This window comes from Lepidothrix coronata, unplaced genomic scaffold, assembly GCF_001604755.1.
Source record: "Lepidothrix coronata isolate B3197 unplaced genomic scaffold, Lepidothrix_coronata-1.0 Scaffold47, whole genome shotgun sequence".
In the NCBI taxonomy this organism is placed as follows: Eukaryota; Metazoa; Chordata; class Aves; order Passeriformes; family Pipridae; genus Lepidothrix; species Lepidothrix coronata.
In genome coordinates this window covers 2,872,490-2,890,368 of record NW_016690227.1, presented here as the reverse complement: position 1 = coordinate 2,890,368, position 17,879 = coordinate 2,872,490, and the positions used below count along the sequence as shown (strand labels likewise).

The window sequence follows — 17,879 nt, the reverse complement described above, 5'->3', positions numbered from 1 at the left end:
GAAAGGGGTCTTGAAATGTAGAATAGTAATGAAAATCAGAATTGTAGATTTTTAAAAATAATCAGGCTTAATTTAGCCATTCTTGCACATGTTGAAAGTTGGCCTTTTTTTGCATCTGAAACATTATTTTGCTTCTGGCTCTTTTTAATAAGTCATGTTGAATGTTTAATGCTTTTTCTTAAAAATGTCCACGTTAACTAACCATGACCCCTTATCTAGGGCAAGAAAAGAGAACACTTAAGCTAATGACCCAATGCCTGGGGAACCTTATTTTCTTTAAAGTACAGAACAAGTAAGGACATTTATGGATCTGGTGGGAGATAATAAAAAGTGCCCGATTTACATTGAAAGTCAACAGGAGTCCTCTTTGGACCTCTAAAAAACTCCCCTTTCATCAAATAATGGGAATGCAGACAGATTATATCATAAAGTTAAGTGCAGAGATAAAGGCACTGGGGAGGGGAAAAAAAGTATCCTGGACTCTTGATGGGCAAATTTTGACTTAGATGAATAATTTTCTGCTTCTATAAAATGCCCCATCAGTTGTCAACAGACTAATTTAAAATTACTCCATTTACGTCTTTAGAGAATATGTGGCATGGCTAATTGCTCCTGCCTTTCTCAGCAGTTTTAGCTTCTCAGTCTGGTCTTAGTGCAAAATAAAAGCTGGTACTTTTGTGAGGAGAGATAAAAACCTGGTTCTTTTGGGCTACTAGCAGCCTTTCCTATCCTGAGGAACTCTTCTCCTCACCCTGTATTCTCCCACTTCTCTTCTGGCCCTTCATGAAGAGGTCCAAGCTAGAAGCCTAGTTGTCCTATTGCTACTGTCTGTAGGCACTGGAAAGAGAGAGGCTCCTCAAGGGACAGTAGAGCCCATTAATGACTGATATCATCTTTTGTGAATGTCTATCACTCTGGTTTGCTGATGGAGGATGCTATTGTTTCAATGGCCATGGGGATAACTGAGTTCAGTGTATGACGTGGTATGACTGGGCCTCCAATTTCTTTCCTGGTTGACTGCAGAGAAAGGTAGGAGGTAGTGACTGATTCATCTTCCTGCTGAACTTCCGTCTTTTAAATGTTTAAATAGAGAGTTTAATGTAAATTAAGTTTAAGAAATAATACCATAACTCTGCTTCTTGTTATAAAGTATTGAATAAAACTAATGTTTTATTCAGCAGAATAATAACAACCTTTCCTATATTTTTTGTCACAGCAAACATGCTTCTTTTTCTGTTTATCCCTTATGAAACATCCCGTGATTCTGTGATTTTAAAGTCATTGCATTATTTATTTTGAAGACATTTAGATGCAAATTATTGCTAATTCCCTTTCCAATAACAACTTCTTTTTAAATCTCATTCTTTATTACTGATAAATTTTAAGATTGAAGTTAACTTATTTAGGAATTTCAATGTGATTTCTAAAGACTTGTGAAACTGTTGGAAGCTATCAATGCCCTACAAAAAGAGAACAAATATGGTCAAGAGTATTTGATGTATTTCACAATAATTTTGTTGACGAAACACAGATAATATAATTGAGGGATTTATCTTCATCTTTATGATCCTAGAAAGGTCTGTAAATCCATTAATGCACAAGTTCAACAGCCTCTTTTGATTATAATGCATTGAATGGTGGTTTAGCAGGACAAAATCCTTTCTTTAGGAGCTATATGAAAGGTTTTTCTCATCCAGAGAACAGATGTTTCCAGACAGGAACAGAATGTTAAGTTTCATTAGAGACCCATACAATAACTAAGCTGCTTCAAAGAAGTAATTCATAGTGTGTCTCGTGTCTTGGAATGAGATATTTGGGGGTATAATTTCGAAAGCATTTTTAAAAAAAGGAAAAAAAGTCAGGACTTTCTGTTTTGTCAGGACAATTACTCCCTTTCTAATAGTTCATTTGAAGTCAATTATGGGACCACCATTCTGACCAAATGGGATTTGTTGAAAACTTTGTCAAAGCAATTTCTTCTAAATGAGAAGAGACTTTGCAGTTAATTTTTCCTGAAAGTGACATTTCAAAGCCAAATCTCAAAATTCTTTTTTGTCTGTATTCTAGTAACTGACTTCAACATGTGCACACATGAGGGTATATTGGTTAGACCATGGTGCTAACAATGCCAAGCTTGTAGGTTCAATCTGTATATGGGCCATTCACCTAAGAGTTGGACTTGATGATCCTTGTTGGTCCCTTCCAATTCAAAATATGCATGTGATGTATCTCTTGTCCAAATATGTCATATGTACCACATGTGGACCCTCTCAAGGGTTTAGAGCTAGGGTTATACTTAGTACTTTAATGTTCTGGTTTTGAATGAGTTAAAAAAATATAATGTAGTACTTAGTTTTCCACTTGGAGTACTGTGTACAACTTTGGATTCCCCAGCATAGGAAGGATATCAACCTGTTGGAGCAAGTTGGCCCAGAGGAGGGCCACAAAGATCATCAGAGGGATGGAGCATCTCCCCTACGAGGAAAGGCTGAGAGAAGCAGGATTGCTCAGCCAGGGGAAGAGAATGTTCTGCAGAGAACTTAGAGAAACCTTCCAGGACCTAAAGGAACCTGGAGAGGGACATTTTGCAAGGTCACATAGTGATAGGGCAAGGGGGGATGACTTTAAACTGAAAGAGAGTGGGTTTAGGCTGGATATTAGGAAGCAATTCTTTACTGTGAGGGTGGTGAGGAACTGTAACAGGCTGCCCAGAGAAACTGAGGTTGCGCCATGCCTGGAAGAGTTCAAGGCCAGGTAGGATGGGGCTTTGAGCAACCTGCTCTAGTGGAAAATGTCCTTGCCTCTAGCAGGGGAGTTGGAAGTAGACAATCTTAAAGGTCGCTTCAAACCCAAACCATTTTATGATTCTATGATTCTCACTGGTTTTCACTTTCATTTCATAGAGCAGCTCACACTTAAATGGTCCATAATACTAGCCAGAATCCATGGAATTTAGCATTCCTTTTAATAAGGCCTGTTTGAATCTTTAGGATTTCCTTCTCTATCTATTACCTCCTCTCCCACCTTTTCTACTCTGTTGAAGAGAACAGGGACATAATGATGTATGCAACTTGAATGATACAAAGCTATAAAACCTGTAAGAGAAGCTCTGGTGAGTCAGACTAAAACCTCATTCATTTTCTTTTGTATCTCACCTCTGACAGTGGTCACGCATAGATGACTAAGAAAAAGTAATGAGAAGAAGGAAATGATATAACAGAAGTTTTGAAATGCTTTCTCAGCCTCTGTGTACATGTCTCCATGTTACCATATCTTTAAGGAATCCCAGTAGTTTTTATTTCTTTGAATCTACCTATCTGCCTGCTACCCATGCACAATTTTAACAACTGTTATATTGGTGTAAAAGACTACAACATTCATTTCACATTAAGTTATAAATGTTTTGCAGATATGTTCAGCCCTTCTCTGCAGATGGTCTGTAATTTCTTTCTCAAGGGAAAGTAGATAATATGTCTTTTTTTTGAAAGTCTAGTATTATGTAGATAATCAACTTGTCTTTCAGAAAGCAGCCAGAGTTAAAGTAAGAGATTATGTTAAGGTTTTCTGAGGTAATCAATTACAGAGTTATTTTCTGAAATGTAATGGATTTGAATTTTTTAACTGTTTTAATGCATTAATACAACTTACAAATTCAGTTGCTAGCTTTTTGTTCATGTAGAGGTCTTTAACATAGTTTCATCCCTTCCATTTACTAATATTTAAAAGAATACATATGGAAGTTGCCAGTACACTTAGAAACTAGTACAAATTCAGCTAGATGACACATAATGTAATTATATCATTTACCTATTGCTTTTTTGTTCCTTTGGGTCTTTTTTCCTACTCATCTACTTTTCAGCCTAGAAATTAAACACATTGTTACTCTTTTTCATATTAATACACTGGACAAAGTTAAAGAGTGGGATGTAACATATTGATAAATTTATGAAGATGAGAGGAAAAAATTATAGGATTGCCTGGGGAAATCTAAAGAGAATATAAAGGGAGTTTAGATTAGTGTAATATGCATATTAATGAGTCAGAAGAAGGTATCCATTTATATCATTCCAATGCCTTCAATCCATTTCTGAAGTTGGTCCCTGGTGAGGAGGCTTAATTTAAAACATAGAAATCCGCTCCAAGTTCCTGAACTCAAAGAGAATGCAATTAACATCACTTGCCAAATGAGTCCATTGCTATTTTTTGAGACTGTTGGCAGAAACACAGGTGCTTATGCTGAATCTTTGAGATTAGACCACACTGAAAGCTGTCCTGTCCATTGGTCTTTGCCACCACAGTTCTCAGCTATTGAAGATGTAGTAAGACCCCAGGCCAGGAGCTACGAGCTCACCAAGGAGTTCTACTTTTAAAAAATATACAAGGCTCCAAAATTTCACTCACTGAACTTTTCGAGAGCCCTCAGTTCTTTAATATCTTGAGCTAGCTAAAGAGAAGATGCTGTGTACATTTTCTCAGGATATAATTTTACTGATATTGATGGAGAAAATAAGGGAAGTCGGTGAAATTTCAAAAGGGTAACATACAACCAACATAGAGAATTCCCCAGAGCACTAACCCAGCACACACCAACCCATACAGTCTAGCAGAATCAAACCCACTGGTTTCAAGTTACCCAAAACATTAAGACATTAAGAGAGGGAAAAGGAGTAAAGAAAGAGACAGAAGAGAGATTAAGAGAAGGTAATAGATAGCACCGGAGAGTCCTGAGCAAGTCCAGCTTTCACATGGTGGAGGTAGGTCTCAAGGGAAAGAAGGAGATGTTCATTGCTGTTTTTACGCGCCCCCTGTGGCCACCCCTCCCAGCAGGGACTTTCAGCCCACTGACCACTCTGTGGCTCCAGGCCAGAGTGAGGGGTGGTGTAGTCAGTCAGAGGCTGGGTCAGGGGTTCCAGGGGGTGTGATGTGGCTGGGCTGTCAGGCTACCTTTTGACTGACGGCTGCTCCAGGGCTGTCCCATGAGGCTGCAGGGGCTGCCATGTGGGATACGGCCTGACCTCACCCCTGTGAGATTTGACCTGACCCTTCCTCTGGACACACACACACACTTAAGTTGGTTCCAACCAAATAATATCATAATCCTCTGTCTCACACATCTGGCCAACAGCTCTTACATGTAAACTGTGAAGCACATAACATATTGATTTATATGTAAAATATGCAAAAGCAGCATTAATACTTTTATTCAAACAAACAAAAATCCCCCACACCAAAATATTCAGTGATCTCTACTATAATAAAATAATGGCCTAAGTGTAACTCATGGTGTTTTCAGAATTATTAAATAGGCTGAGGATGGATGAAAAAGTTGGGTTCCTGTTTAAAAATAACTATTAGCAAATTTTGCCATTGTAATATTGACTTCTGTTCCTAAATCAAGACTTGTCATTTAAATTAGAAACTTAATTCCTCATAGTAGAAAATGAGTAATAGAATAAGTTTTCATCTTTCTGTTACTACTTTTAACTCAATTCATACTTTCAATGATTAAAAGTAAGCTTACGCTGAGATTTAAATGCCTTGTACAAAAGGTGTTTACACCAGCTTATTTAAAACTGGTGAAAATAATATAGAATGTTTTTCTTTTAATCACTTCTATATTGTTTATTTTTCTAAAATTCTTCTGACAGAAATGTTAATGGCTTGAATTGAGGAAGATCAGTTGTTATTCAGAACGTGTTTTTGTACGTGAAGTTTAAGCTAACTCCAGATGAGAACAGGCATTTTTACTCTGTGATTCAGGTTGTGTCTCTTTGGTTTATCTGAGATTTCAGTCATTTGATCAAGTATCAGAAATAGTACTCTGATTTGTGTAGGTTTGGATAATTTCCAGTTTAGGCATCTACCATGCAGTATCTCCACTGCAGCAATTTCTCTTCAGTTGCCTTTACAGTAAAGGGAAAAATGTCACTCTTAGCACTGACATCAACATAAGGTTAAGGTAAGATAGCCTAAGTACAGTAAACAGATATCTGTATAGACTTACATTTATTCATCTGGCCATATTATTACAGGCAATATTGAAGTGAGTGATTTGAAATGTTTGCTAGATTGAAATCTTATTTGTCTAACATGTTTAAAAAGTTATACTCAAGAATTGCAAAGAAGTCAATATTTGTTGCAGGATAATTTATACAAATGAAATGAGATTAAATTAAATTTGTTAAAATGCTTACTATACTATACCATAAAGCTTCTGCACATCCCCAGCAATATCATTTGAACTGGTAATGATCAAGAATCTCAGAAGAGCTAGCAAGGACAGTAGAGATATAGATTAAAGCTTACTCGCTTTCTGTAGCAGTGATTCCTTTTCTTCAGGCCTGGTGCATACTGGAGGATTAAGGGGGTTTGCAGAATAACTGTCTTTGCATTAATTATGTCGATGTCCTTCATGTCATTATGAATCATCACGTAACTTTCCCTGTACAATACAATCCCTTTTTTAAAATCCTCTATTTTGTCTTGTGCAACATTTTGAATCTTATCTCATTTTTGTTTTTTCACAGAATCACAGAATGGGTAAGGTTGAAGGGGACCAACCTCCCTGCTCAAGCAGAGTCATCCTAGAGCACATTGAACAGAAATGCATCCAGATGGTTCTTCAACATCTCCGGGGAGGGAGACTCCACAACCGCTCTGGGCAGTCTGTTCTAGTACTTGGTCACCTGTGCTGTAAAGAAGTTCTTTCTCGTATTCAGGTTGAACTGCCTGTGCATCAGTTTCTGCCCATTGCCTCTTGTCCTATTGCTTGGTGCCACCAATTTGTACTAAGCTTACCACCTGTGTTGTGTTTGAGGCAGAAAAGTCTTTCTGTTCCCAGCCCTTTACATCGAGAAATCTGACTTCCATTTTGTACTTGGTTCACTTCACAGAAATATTTGTAAATAGCAGTTGTGCAAATGTTTACTTATTTTCACCAACCAGAATACTGTTTAGTCAAACTGTTGGAAGTAATGACTTTGAAGCAAAGAACATCCAAGAAATGTAAAAGTTTGTCTGATGCACCTGAATACTACTGAAATGAAATGAATGTCAGTGCCATCCTTGAAAATAAATACAGGGACATCCTTCCTGCTTTTCATTTGTTCTTTTTCTTTTCTTTTTTTTTTTTTTTTTTTAATCTGAAAAATGTTGCATGTTAAGGCTGGTAGGTTTTGGGTTGATTTGGTTTTTTACTATTGTAAAAGTAATTTTGCTTTGTCAGTTTTCTGTATAACTTTGAAATATTGGTCTACAACTTTGCAAACGTGGGACAAGCTTACAGTTAGATTTTCCTCCAAATGCCAGCCTTTTTTTTCTGCCACGTCTTTACAATTATCATGCTATTGAAAACCTATCCTTAAATGCATTAGACTATCATAAGAGGAGTCGCGTAAATACTTTTACATAATTATTTGCTGCATTAAAAAATGTGTTGCTGTTACGCTGTGTGTCTCCTCAAAACTTTAGGTTCTATCCATTTTTATGGCAAAGAAATTGTAATAGAAACAGTAGAAAAAAATCCCAGCATTAACAGTAATAGATTACTTTCCCAAGGAACTATTTCAGGATTCCTGGATCTAGCTCTTACCTTCTTCATTGGTACAGTGTGGTTTTGCCATGTCCTGATGTCAGACAGCTCATATTTCTTGCCAAAGTGTCGTGTGGTGCTGCGCTCTGTGTCACGCAGTGGTGTTGAGGGGAGAACATAGCCTTTATTTCAGCTCAGTTCTGTGCACTAATAAAACAGGTCTTTTCTTCATAGGGCCCAATGTCTGTGATGCAGACAATATTTACTGTGGTTAATGTGAAGCACTGTGGCTTCTCCCATGGCTGTGTGGTCCACGGGCACAGTGGACATGTGTGCACCAAGCAGGCAGCAGAGAAGCTGTGGCACTGGTTACCTGAGTGTGTGAGGGATGATTCTCACCTCAGAAGACTGCAAAATCGAAGGCAAGCTCCATGTGCCTGATGAGATGTGAGGCTGGGCAGTTCTACCTGACTTGAAATGAATTGCAAGTTCTTCATCTGTAAAACAAGGATGACCTGCTTTTGCTCCCTTGATCTTGGAAGATTAAGTACTTCGCTGGTTAAAGTTTGGTTTAAAATAGGAGTTAGTCTTAGGTATCTTTCTGCTGTTTCTAGTTCATTTTTTTTTGTGTGAGGAACAAGGAGGTATTGTTTGTCTGAATTTAAATTAATATAATATTAAGTTGTCAAAACTCACTGAAGCCATTTATAAATGTCCTTTCATTATGAAGCACACACACCCACTGCAAAGCTGCTTTGAGAATCTTCTGATAAGAAGTTGTAGTAGCACAGGGGTGGAAGGGTAATTTAAAATATGACAGTCCTAATAAGGTTCTTGGTGCTAAAGGGAATTATTATTTTGATGGCTAAGCTTAAAAAAATAGCATAATAATAATGTCCGGGTAAGGAACTCTCAGTGAGTTCTATGCTTCTTTGGACTGAGTGGCCTGCAAATGAAGACTGAACCCACCAGTGATGTTGTAGTGCCATGAAGCTATACCATTTCTAGACTTTAGTAAGTTAGCTCAGGTTCTCGAAACAGTATGAGCATGTAAGAATAACTCTTTCTGGGCTATTTGTTTCTACTGAGAAGTAGGGTTTCTTGCCTGGACAAAGACTTCATTTATCTCCTTCAGCTTCATTGAAATGTGCCAAATAAATATCCAGTTATCCACTCTCTAGGAAAATTAGCCCCATCCTTAAAAGAGAATTTTAAATGTACTTAGTGTGCAATTCGCTGTTGAAAAATACCCCAAAGTATGTGTATGTGAACCACAGCTGGTTGGAGATCATATAGGGTTTCATTTTGAAAATACTGATTTATCAAATGAATCATGTTAGGGGTAAAAGGAGTGGAAAATATGACTTCAAGATTTTTTTCAGTTGTTCTGGGAGCTTCTTTTCTATTTCTCCACAGTTTGAAAGCCCTATTGCCATTGATCACTGCAAAGTTATCAGTGTTTTATCTTTATTATCACTGCACCAGTGCTGGGAACCTGGTGCTAACCTAGAGAAATGAAATTATTTATTTAGGGTTTCTGGCAGATAAACCACAGAATGCTACTGCACCATTTCTGGCAAGAGCACTTGGTGATGCATGCAAACAAGGTCTGTTTTAATGAGCTGCTGGCCAACAGGAGGCAGCAGAATTTAATCTTAAGACCTATGTCCTCTTGAACATATGGTGCTAAGCAAGAGTCTTGCATAGCCCAATTAGTAATGAGAACTAAATTGAAATGTGCTAGCAGCAAACTGCAACAAACCAAATAGGAGGGTCATATTTCTCATTTTTGGTGAAGAGTTAATTGTATTTTTAAATTAAAGTACATTATTGCCATTTCAAGTGGTGGATATGAACCAATGGAATTTCATGAAAACAAAAAAGCCAGGAGCAGTCAGAGTAGAAGCTTTTGGCATAATGAACACTACCATTTATATATTTGTTTATATAACGCTTCACTTGTACTCAACCGTATCATGACGACTGCAGCATAATCAAAAATCTGTTTCTAATATGTCCTGGAAGCCCTTAAAATGTTTGCATCTTGCATATAACCTCCCATTGAGGCTCAAATGCAAAGGCTGAATGGGATGAAATTAGTTAATATCACTGTTCTTAGATGAATATTTAAACGCCTGCACATATAGAGAGAAAGAAATTATGGAGGCAAGGAGAAAAGGAAGAATTAATTGGTTTACACACTAAAGCTGAGCAAATTCACATCCTTGAAGCTGTTTCAAAAAAGCAGGAGCACCTGAGACCTAAATTGCATGGATAGAGTATTTTATCCAAGTGCTGTTAGCACAGGTACTTGTCAAAACATTGTTCAAAGAGAAGACCTGGAATATAGTCAAAAGGACCAGAAAATTAAGTAAAGCCATTTTGATATTAAATCAAGTATTTTGTAGATGTCTAGTGTAAAAATACTAAATATTTGCATGAATATATGCTTGATCATTGTCCTGCATTTGCAGACCAGGTATGGTATTGCTTTCTTCACTCACTGTTAACAACAGCTGAGAGTCCTGCTCTTAAAATATTTTGTCTTAGTGGTTATGCGGAATAGAAATATTTCTGCTATGCCTGGATTGCAAGAACATCATAGAACTAATAAAGGCATATCTAGAAAAATTGCAGAGGTGACAACACTTGTACAAACATACAATGACATTCTGGATGTGTTGGAATGGCAAACACCTATGGTCTTGGGGAAGGACAATAAATACACAGGAACACACAGACATATATATTTTAGACATATAATCTCTTTGGTCCAGACAGTTTCCACTCTTTGCAAAATTTCTGTCTTCCTATTAGAACTTAAATTAGTTCTAGATTAGTTTCTGTTCATAATCAAAATAGTTTCTAGTATTTCTTTATTTACATCTTTAACAGGCTTTTAGAAAAAGGAGATTGAGACATAATAATTTTGCTTTTTCTGTACTTCCATGATAAAACAAAGGAAAAAATGTTTTCAGCAACTTCCTTTCTAAAATGCAAGCCCAGCTGCAATTATTGTGGTGATTTCATGCTGCTGGGATAAAAGAGAAAACTATAAAAGATTAGTGCTGGTGGTAGATGTTAGATAAAAAGCAAAGGCATGACAGAAAAGGGCATGCACTTGATGTATATTATTACCATATTATCCCTCTCTTCATAGAAATCTTATGTTCTTTGTATTTAAAAATAAATACACAGCTAATTTATGTAAGACATGGCTTAGCTAGTTACTTTCAAAGTGTAACATTTAGGTAGCACAAATTCCTTATTTGCCTTGTATTTTTTTATACTGTCTGGCTTAGGCTCTTTGGGTCTACTTGTGCAATAAAAAATATTACACTTAAAAAAATTAATTATAATGTCATTCAAAGCCTATGAATATTCCTGCCTATGTAAGTAGCTGAACTGTACCCACAGTGCTTAAATATGGCGAAATCCATTCAATAAGCCTGGGAAATCTACTTTAGAAAAAAGTTTTGGTTTACCACACTCTCTTGGCCCTCAACCCAATGCTCTTCTCTCCTTGTTATAAGTTTATTTCTACATTGAAAGGTGTTTACAGGTAAGCACAAGTAAAAGTTGTGAAGCTGTTATAGACATTGATTCCTATATAAATGCCGCGAAGGAAATTGGGGTGCATGTATGTATAAATTTGTAAATACCATATATATTCTTATATATATGGTATATATAGAGAGAGAGAATCATAGAATTATTTATGTTGGGAAAGACCTCTAAGATCATCAAGTCCAACCATTATCCCACCACTGCCATTTCAACTACAAAGCCATGTCCCTCAGTGCCACACCTACACATCCTTTAAATACCTCCAGGGATGGTGAGTCAACAATTTCCCCAAGCAACCTATCCCAATGCTTGATAATCCTCTTGGTGAAGAAATTTTTCCAAATATTCAGTCTAAAACCTCCTGACACAACTCGAGGCCACTTCTGTTGTTAGTTGCCTAAGAGAAAAGTCTGACTGCCTCTTGACTACAATCTCTTTTCAGGTAGTTGCAGAGAGTGATAAGGTCCCACCTGAGCCTCCTTTTCTCTAGGCTAAACAACCCCAGTTTCCACAGCTGCTCCTTATTATGGCTGTACTCGACCCTTCATCAGCTTTGTTGCCCTTCTCCAGACTCTCGCTAGCACGTCAATCTTCTTGTAGTGAGGCACCCAAAAGTGAACATAGGATTCAAGGTGCATTGTGTTGAGATATGGTTTAGTGCTAAGCAACATTATCTTGTCTCAGTGAGACCATGTCCCCTGACCTTAACCAAACAGCACGACGCTATGCTGTTGTCCCTTGGAGGTTTCTTTTATCATTTTTATCCAGGCAAACATAGTTTAATTTGGATACATTCCAGGGAGGCAATTAAAGCATTGCACAACTTTTGGTGTATTTTTATTTGTTCTTCAAAGCAGCACTTGCTGATGTGGACTAATCAGTTTTTATGTGCCAGTGAAAGCACAGAACATGATGACAGATGGCAAGCCAGAAAAATTCTTGTAGCTAAATACCCACTGTCATTGTTAACCTAGAGACTGACAACTTTGGTGTCATTTTGTACAGGATATGAGAGTTTTCCTTTAACTATAGCTAGGTGCTCAAAATATCATGGACTCCCGTAGCATGGTGTATTTGAACATGAAAACATCCAACTGACATATCAATGAGGTAATCCTGATGAATACTACAAGTTCAGTTTGGCAATACATAAGGTTTGTGGCAATGTCACTGCGCAATATCTAACTTCCTAATCTGTTCATCTGTCTTTTCTTATCCTCTTGTAATGTCCATCAGCAGCCAGTTAATCAGTTAACTTTTGGGGAGATATTTCAGCCATCTAATTAATAGTGTAGGGGGAAAAAAAACCCAAGCAAGTTCTGCTTATATTTCTGCTCAATATTTTAATGTATCCACAGAACACACTTTATTTTATTTCAAGAAATATGTGCCTAAGAATCCTTTCAAACAAATGAGCTATTAATATCAGGAACATCAAAGAGAAATGCACTTCAAACTTATGTACCTCCATCCAGAATTTAATGCAACTGCATAGGTTTTGAACTAAGATCTCAGCAGGACAAAGAGAATTCTACTCTAAGAATTTAAATATTTGCAATTCTTTTTTAAACACTTGTTCTTTTATTGTGATGTCTTAATTGTATTTTAGTTTATAGATTGTATCATTTATCATATAAGTGAAACACTGGCTAGCCAGTCTTTTAGAGAAAAAAAAAAATAAGGTTTAGGGAAGGAGGGGGGAAAGAGGAAGGTGGTATCATTTCAAAACAAAGCCAGTCTGAACATCCATCATCTTCTCAAACTACCAGTTATATTTCATATTCACATATATAGTTCCTAAACACAGGTAACTATATTTGGCACACTGGAACTGTCTGACATCACTTTCTGGTAATTCTTATGATACAATTTATTTTGAGATGAAATTTCTTATCTTTTGTGGGTAAACATTTCAGACGTTATTGTAGAGAACCCCTTATCTTCACTGAATGTGTTGAGATTCTTTTATTAGCAGTAAACATTTGATCTTTTGGGAGCTTTTTGACCAACTCACTCTCTCAGGTACTGTTTTCCTAAATGTTTTCTTGCCTCAATCCACAAGAGACAAGAGGTTTCACAAAGAAACCACCTACATATGAAAATGAGTTAAGTAAGAGCTTTAATCTTTTCTCCTTATTCTGTGCACCTGACAAAAATACAAGGAAGAACAATATCAGCTAAAATACCCTCCCATTAATCCCAAGTGGTTCTCTGATTTCCACATTAAATTATTTTTGTGCAGCAGTCTAGGGGAAGTATACTTTATTTATGCTCCCTGATTGCAGAATTGATGCTACATGAGAAAAGAGTAAAGAAACAGAAAAGGAGCATGTTGTAGCCTTTGCAGGCTTTGCTCTGCTTGCAAGTTGTGGTCTTCCAACTTAAGTCTCCAAAAAAGGTGTCCCTCATTTTCATATGCAAAATATCTTCATGCATTCTTCATGGAGACACTCTTGACTTTTCTTGAAATATGGCTTGGATTGTCTCATCCTTTTATAGGGCTCAGATGACAACTATTTCATATCAGAAAATTTCCTGACTGGAAGATTTCCATCACTTGAGTGTTGACCTAAGAACACCTGACTTAATCCCCACCACCTAGTTTGCACTATGTCTTTGTATGAAGCTCCAGCTGAGTGTTGTATTTCTGCATGTTCAGCTTTTCTTAAAAACACAACAGCTCTAATTCTCACATTCAGACTGGATGCCTATATTATTCCATTCCCTAGACACAACTAGAGTGCCACAGCACTTTTTATGCTTTGCTTAATGCATGTTTGTTTGGTTTTAAATATGTGTAATTGTCTGGAGGGTTCTTTTTTTACAGTTCACTGTAGAGTTCACACATAGTTCACACACAGAAACCCAGTCCAGCCAGTCAACAATAAAAAAGGGACAAGCTACAAGGTACTAGGTAATTGCCAAGTGAAATATAACAAGGGATTCTGAAACATTTCAAACGGATTGTTTGAATGCTTGAGATAATGTCTTCTAACTCTTCTTCATTCTGTGATATACTACAGGTCTATCCAAAATAGTGCGTTGGACAGGAAAGAGAAGCCATCCAAAGATTTGTACAAATGTCACACTTGGAAATTACTTTCTACCCATTGAAGAGTCTTCAAATTTTCCTGATTAAAATGATAAAACTGTCCCAAATAGTCCCCTACTTTTACCATGTGGACCATTTTTTATCTCTAAAACGACAAGGCTCGCATAAGGAGGATGCTACAGGTATCTCGGCAAAAGAGAGGAAGAATCTGTGATGAACAGAGCCAGAGGGAGAAGAAAGCAGCTGTGAAGCAATATAGGCTCCGTATGGAAATGAAGAGTGAATTGATATTTTAAACAAGATCTAGAGCTGAACATTTTTGTCACGTGTTCAGGCTGGTGTCATGCTTACCAGAATGCTTTTTTTCTGAGATGGATTTTATCCAGGTTTGCAGCTTGACAGTCTGATACCTCTTTCCTTGGAAGTGGCAGTTCACTTAGCTGCCAGCCCAGTAATATTGTCAATAATCTCTTTGAGAAGCTCAGTAACATTACCAGGATGAGGATAGATCTTTGACCTTAGTGAGGCTAGGGTTTTATTACATGAGCTTATTTTACTGACTATTCTTGCTTCTCATCAAGATTCAGGGTTGTGCATCAGTTCCTTGAATCCATATGCCTGTCCTTGGTTCTGTGCCCTGATCCTCACTTCTGCCTCCCTCCCCCATGATTTAATTGTTTACCTCCTGCTGATCTTAGATTCTTCTACATAATGCAGGATTCTTGACTACCAGCCCAACTCCAGCTTCTGTTTTGCTTTGATTTTGCAGCTAGCACAACCACCAACTTCTTTTCTTTCACCTCAAACTGATTGTAATTTTAAATTGTTTTCACCCTCCACGTTTCTCCCTCTGGATTTACTTTTTACAGTCATAAAATACAAAATACATCTCTGAAAAACTGATCTGCTGACTTCAGAGAGTTTTGTAATGTGTTAATAATTTCAAGATTTGAAAATTGAAACAAGGTTTCAAGAAAATCTTGAAAACAATGTAAGTTTTTATATAAGAAATATCCTTTTTTTCCCTTGTAAATTATTTTGGAATTTCATATCTATAAGAAGCACAAGGTGAGGGCATCAAAGTAGCATTGGCTATTATATACATGAAAAATTTCAAGTGTCTTATCTACTATTATTGTCAAAATTATCAAGCAGTGATATGCCAGTTTGGAGGATTAATCTACAACATTTTTTTGAAGTTCACCACAAAACTGGAGAAAAAGGTTTTTTCCTTCATTCTGATGGTAATCACCTTCTGGATACTTCTAAATCATCTCTGCTCAAGGTTGACCTTTAAAAGTCACATGTCAGAAGATCATCAACCTGCAAGTAACTTTCCGAGTCATCTGGCCCCATTTCCCTGCTATTGCAAGCCAACAGAAAACAGTTTGGTAGGAAAGTGCAAGAACAATGGCAAAACATCATAGTCCCCATGATTACTGAGAATTCAGTTTTCTCTCTTTTTTGGAAGGAATAAAAGAAGAGTGAGCATACCTAAGGAATATCAGAAACACCAGACAATTATTTTTCTCAAGAGTCACTTTTTTAATAAATTTGGATTATGTGTGGAATGTGTGGCTACCATTTCCATAGAAACAAAAAGGTGATAGGCAGTTGCTACTCCTTATATGGAAACAGTTAATGTCAGTTTTAGATTCAGTGGATCTTTTTGTATGTGTTTGGTAAAGTCCAGAAAAAGGTGTTTTATCAACTACTAGCATTCTAGCTTTTAAAGAAAGACAATAAATATACTGCCTTTTGAAGAAATAATATGTTTTCTTCTTAATTATCCAAAAATAACAACTCAGATTGAAGACATGGGGGCACTTGACCTGAACCTTTTTTCTTCCCGGTGACTTTAGGTTTTTACAGGTTACTTAATCTGCTACAACTTGAAAAATCAATATCTTCATATTTTATCTTAGCTACCCAGTGTTTGCCTCTATACATCTTCCTGTCAGATAGAAGGCTGTGCAGGTGATAAAGAATCTTGAACTTGGATTAGTACATTTCACGATGTAGATGTGCGATGAAAAAAAATGACACACCGGATCAATCCGTCCCCTGCAGAGAAGTGAATTGCATCTAATTTTGGATTTGGAAAGATTTTCAGCTGATCAGGGTGGTGGGAGAACCTAGCCCATTTTTACATTTTTGTATTTGAATGGAAAAAGATGACAAAAGTAAGAAGACAGTGTTCATTGAACTTCATTTCAGCTAGACTTATATTTTAGATAATTGAATAGATATTCAAAAGTAATGGAGAAATAATGATCTCAGCATGTGAACTGGCCTGCATGATTGTATAAATTTCCTGTGTCTTTCCCTCTATCCTGCTACATTACAAGAGCAGTAGCAATGGCCCTTGAAGAGAAAAGATGGCAAAACATCTTCTCAGACTACTCTGTGTTTTTTTTACAGCTGTACTTTTGTGTACAGTTTTTTATCTGTGTCTAGTAAACTACAATAGTCCGTGCTACATTTTGAAAACACGAGTACTGTGTTTCAGGAAATATATATGATTGTCACAATCTCAGGATCAATAAAATGAGATCTGAACGTTTGAACTTACTTAGTTTAAAAAAATCTATCAATTGAAAGGGATGAGGGAACTTGCGTTCAATGCTAACACATGAAAAAATAGCAAATATATGTATCTGAGGAATATTATAGATTGCATTAATATATATAGAACTATGGCTATGTTGCTATGAAGTGTATTAAGGACCAAAACCAGCTATTAATTCTTTATAGAAATAATTATTTAGGTTCACTTCCTATCATTTAACTCAGCAATATTCGGCGTAGAGGTTAGATATAAATCCAAATTATTTTCTTGTCCTTTACTTTACCAGTTTGTATAGAATCTGCTAATAGGGCTACTAAATTGTTTCCCAAAAGTATTTTCTTTTTAAAGAATTTTATTTTTTTTCTCATCACTGCAGTAAATCTTCCCTTACTTTGAACAGTGATCAGTGATCCTATCCAAACCATTCTTCTTTAAATGTGTTAGTCTTTTGATATCTTTGCTATGTCTTTCTCAGCCTCTGGGATTTAGTAAATACAGTTCTCTTAGCAAATTAAGCACCTCTGAATAGTCAGTTTCAATCATAGGAATCACTATTTATTTGTCAATATATAAATTGTATACCCAGTTCTCACACTAGAAGCCTGAAATAGAGGACACACGTAATATGGGAGTTAAAATATTCATGCTTGGTTATCTTAAGCTTAATATTTACTAAAAGATTTCTTAATGTTCAGCCCTTCTGAAAGATGATCATTTTTATTAATTGCTTGACTAGTGATTTAGTTTACAATAGATTAGACAGATTTTAGTAGAGCAAACACACCACCCTTGCAGTGGGTTATTCATACCAGCTGGCTTAAAGGTGACATGTCTACCTGTGGTGTTCTCATACCTTCAGATTTTTGCACTGACTGAGACTGTCTACAACTGCAAATTTAAATCTGTAAGTCTAGAGATACTCATGTAAAAGGCAATTATTCACAGTGCTAATTTGGGAAACAGTTACTGCTATTTATTTTTCAAAATATTAAGTATTTATATTTTTTCAGTGAATATTCCAGGTAAATGATTGGCAAATCTGTTTTATTCCTGTGCTAATATACAGTTGATAATTAATTTTCAGAACTTACAAAGCAGTTTCTTGGCAAAGAGGGGAGGGAAAAGAATCTGTTCCATTTCTGGATAACTAGAGGTTTATA

The 17,879-nt window shown here is 36.5% G+C and overlaps 1 protein-coding gene across 1 annotated transcript in view; it reads right to left on the bottom strand.

The window, feature by feature from the left end:
- Positions 1-909: 909 nt before the first annotated feature.
- Positions 910-17,879, bottom strand: part of LOC108497351 (RNA-directed DNA polymerase from mobile element jockey-like) — a 34,390-nt gene continuing 17,420 nt past the window's right edge. Inside the window, 1 exon segment of the mRNA XM_017814895.1 lies at positions 910-1,071. Within this exon segment, the coding sequence (XP_017670384.1) occupies positions 910-1,071 (162 nt within the window).